The sequence below is a fragment of the Triticum dicoccoides genome, chromosome 7A (assembly GCF_002162155.2).
Source record: "Triticum dicoccoides isolate Atlit2015 ecotype Zavitan chromosome 7A, WEW_v2.0, whole genome shotgun sequence".
In the NCBI taxonomy this organism is placed as follows: domain Eukaryota; kingdom Viridiplantae; phylum Streptophyta; class Magnoliopsida; order Poales; family Poaceae; genus Triticum; species Triticum dicoccoides.
In genome coordinates, this window is record NC_041392.1 from 614071609 (window position 1) to 614075228 (window position 3620).

The 3620-nt window shown below is 48.7% G+C and overlaps 1 protein-coding gene across 1 annotated transcript; it reads right to left on the reverse strand.

The window, feature by feature from the left end:
• Positions 1 to 228: 228 nt before the first annotated feature.
• On the reverse strand, positions 229 to 2214 carry LOC119334230 (F-box/LRR-repeat protein At5g35995-like). Its single transcript, XM_037606833.1, has 3 exons — positions 1203 to 2214; positions 991 to 1125; positions 229 to 852 (listed from the first exon to the last, which is right to left on the reverse strand). Exons 1-3 carry the CDS (start codon positions 2163 to 2165, stop codon positions 451 to 453), a joined length of 1500 nt encoding a protein of 499 aa, XP_037462730.1. The 5' UTR covers positions 2166 to 2214; the 3' UTR covers positions 229 to 450.
• Between the last annotated feature and the right edge of the window lie 1406 nt (positions 2215 to 3620).

The window sequence follows — 3620 nt, forward strand, 5'->3', positions numbered from 1 at the left end:
ACAAATGCAGCTACAATTTTGAAAAGTAATCATACTAACTGAAATGGTCGTAAGCAAGGTGAGAAATAGTGGCGCAAATCGCTGCAGCTACGAAGAAAAAGTGCCGTTCCAATCTCGCTGTGGTATGTGGATGTGTTTTGCTAAGGGCGCCAAAAACATCAGTTTTGGCCATTTAGGTGTCCAAGCCACTCAGATCAATAAGACCATATAAACGACAATGGGAGAAACAGTCACACAACTCTGACAACTCCATTGTCTAAATTGGGAGAGCACAGATGCAATACTGCACGGAAACTATAGAAAAATAAAAACACGGAATATGGATGTGATGTAGCAACCTACATGGGCAATGAAATACAGATGTTCCAACAAAAGCAAACATCAAATATTACAAATATTATCCAAGGATTTCCCAAACTGTGAAATGAGAACGCAAGAGCTGAGAGTATCTCAAAGGAAATCAACGTCATGGCATCGACACGATGATCTATCAAAGGGATCGCTAATAGTCAGATCATGGATGTGCCCAATATGTATCTCGTCTCCGTAGTAAGAGTCACAACTAAAATTAAACTGAGCACCTTGAGAAACCCTGTTATCCAGTTGTAGTTTTCTGTGCTGGCCAGCTCTCCATTCAGAAATGTATTTCTTTCGATTTATTGCAGTGCGTGATGCAAACTCCATATGTTCTAACACTTTTGCATTCAAAAGAAAGTACCTTGCAAAATCAACATCTCTAGGTGTTCCTTGATAGTTTATCAGCACTACTTTTTTGAGATGGAGCTCCAAACATTCAATATAGCCAAGTGGAAAACTGTGTCGTGCTCTTTTTGATGCCCCAGTCCGATATAACTGAAATATGATTTGTAGTTAGTTTGGGATATGGTCCGAAATAGGGATGATTGGCTGATGGCACAAGAAGAAATTGAAGCAACTAGCCATGATGTAAAGAGGACGATAAAGTAGATCGATGGTTAAAAAAAATCTCACCAAGACATATAACTTCTCCAAGCAAGGAAAGAATGTCACAAAGTCAATGGCATCATCGACACTTGGAGGGGAAATGCGCAGAACCAACACTTTAACGGCTCGCACCACATTCATCAAATTGACAGCGAGAAATCCCTAAATTAAGCAATACACACAAATGGTTAGCACGAGAATCTGCAAGGCATAACACAAAAATTAATGGCCGTGGCTACCTGAAGAACATTTGTTTCAAGCTTGCCTTTGGTGAACCCTTCTGGCAGAGAACCCAGGAAGTCCAGTTTGGGTGCGCAAAGCACACGGACTGATAGGTCACAATCTAGTCCAGACAGGAACAACTTTTCTAGGAGAGGGGCATCCTCAACAATGACTTCTTGCAACAATTCATCCGGTTCATTTGGCCAACCAGACCACACACCTAGCCTCCTAAGGGTGGACGAGTTGACCCGAACACCACGGACACCATCCAATTCACTAAGCACCAAGCTCTCCAGTGCAGTGCATCCAGCAAGAACACGGTGGAGGACGACCTCCGAGACGACGACACCTTTAAGTGTGAGCTGCTTGAGTTTGGGGAAATGTAGATCGCCGGCCAATGTGGCCGCAGAGGGGAAATGGATCATGTAGCCGGTGCACTTGATGCTGAGGATGTGGAGGGCGGGTAAAAACTGGAGCACGGACGGCGGCAGTGCATATGGAACCTCCTCCCTTGGCACTAGCCAAAGTTCCTTGCCGATTTCCTTGCGGTTTTGCCACAGATCGAACTCAGAGAGGCCTTTGAAGGCTGGTGACTGGAGCCAGCCGTTCAGTAATGGGGAGACATAGTCAGATTTGTAGCCGTACCAGGTAAGGGAGAGCCGGCGGCAGGGCGCCTGGTGGTCGGCGAGAATGCGGGAGACGAGGCTGGAGGGGACGGGCTCGTCTTCGCGGCGGAGAACGACGCCGAGGTTGAGCGGGGCGGAGCGGAAGAGGGGGCGCCACCTGGTGGAGAGGATCTGGGTGCGGGCGCCATCCTTGGTGGGGAGGAGCGAGATGATGCGCCGGAGAACGTCGACGTGGAGGTCGCTGATCAGCTCGGGACCTTCCCCGACTTCGCGCTTGTCGTTCGCCGGTGGTGAGACGCCGGCGACCAACTCGGCCTCCTGCCATTTTCGCTTTTTGGCTCTGCGGGTAGTCATCGCCGCCGCCCGGGGAAAAAGGAGGCCGCGTGTTGTTTTTGTTGGCAAAATGGTGTGTAGAATTTGGGGGTAGAGATCGTTTCTTTTCCTCTCTTCCGAAGAGAACAAAATACTCTAGAAGAGTGAAGGACAATAAAAGATCTTTCTTTAGCCTCTCAGCTGTAATTTGTCACAAAAAAAGGTTTTCAGGATCTTATCATTTTCTAATTGATTTTTGCAAAAAAATAATAATCTATTTTTAGGAGAGAATTCGTTTCTAATTTTTTTCGAGAGAATTCTTTTTTTTAACACGGTATAGACACAAGCGCTCATATAAACGTGTATACACTCGACCCTGACTTGAACCCTGCTGGGCTGGAATACCACTGTCCACCGAGTGAAGTCTATTTTAAACCTTGAATTCATAAGGGTTGTTGGAATTGAACCCTGAACTCTTGATCCCTGAAATCGATACTCTAAACTCACCGATCCCAGTCAATCCCGACCCAGATCCATGTAGACTAATTTGGCAGGTAGAAAAATGACACCCCCGCCCGGGATTGCACTCCGCTGTCACTGACTATATGGGTCCACGTGTCATATTCATCCACTCCAATGATCCTTCGCTCTCTCTCCCAAGAACTGTGGCGGTCGTTTGACAAACATGACGACTGGCGTGTGCTGTGGTAAGTCTAACCAGCTAGCGTACACATACGTGCCCCTTGTTGTCAACTAAAAAAACGTGCCCCTCGTCGTGGCCTTCTATCCAGCATCATCAGCCACTGCTATACAAGTTCAGTGGATCCACCACAACCTTTCTGGAATCATGCGTACCCCAGATGGAGGCATATGCATGCACACCACCTGTTCGGCGGAATGGTGATGGGGACGGGAGGTCCTTGTGCACCATTGCAACAGTAGGTTGGAGACAAGAGGGATTTCCGAGGGTTCGATATCACGCTCCTGACAACCACGTCGGCGCCGACTCCTCCCGGGACAAGTGGTTCACCATGGCCATCATCTTGCCCGGGTCTTGGTAGCTGCGTGGCATTGTGGCGTAGCGCCGCGTTCTTCTGTCCAGGCAGCTCACTACAATGTCCAACAACGTGGGCAGGACATCTAGCATGTCCGGCTTCTGTAAGCTTAAGCACGTCTGGTGCCTTCATACCCGTCATCGGCGCTGGCTACTGGGAGCTCACGCATGTCCGAGGCGTGGCCACCAGCAGCGCCATGTGCATGCTTTGGCGCTCTCCCTGGAGCGGACGTAGACGACGGAGACGACTCTCAACGGTCTCGCGGACACAGCGACGACGAGCGTGAGGGAGGTGGGAGATGGCGGAGGACAAGACAACAACGTGGATGCTAAGCAAGCTCGATGCCTTGCAGTATTCATCGAGGCATGGATGCTAAGTAAGTACTCTCTTAGTGTCAAAAACGTCATACATTATGGGACGGAGGGAGTAGCTCGTATTAGCC

Coding starts and splice junctions, on each gene's coding strand:
- LOC119334230 (XM_037606833.1), bottom strand. CDS start 2,165: ATGACTACCCGCAGAGCCAAAAAGCGAAAATGGCAGGAGGCCGAGTTG. Junction 1,126..1,202: donor TTGAAACAAATGTTCTTCAG/GTAGCCACGGCC, acceptor TGCTTAATTTAG/GGATTTCTCGCTGTCAATTT. Junction 853..990: donor TGGAGAAGTTATATGTCTTG/GTGAGATTTTTT, acceptor ATCATATTTCAG/TTATATCGGACTGGGGCATC.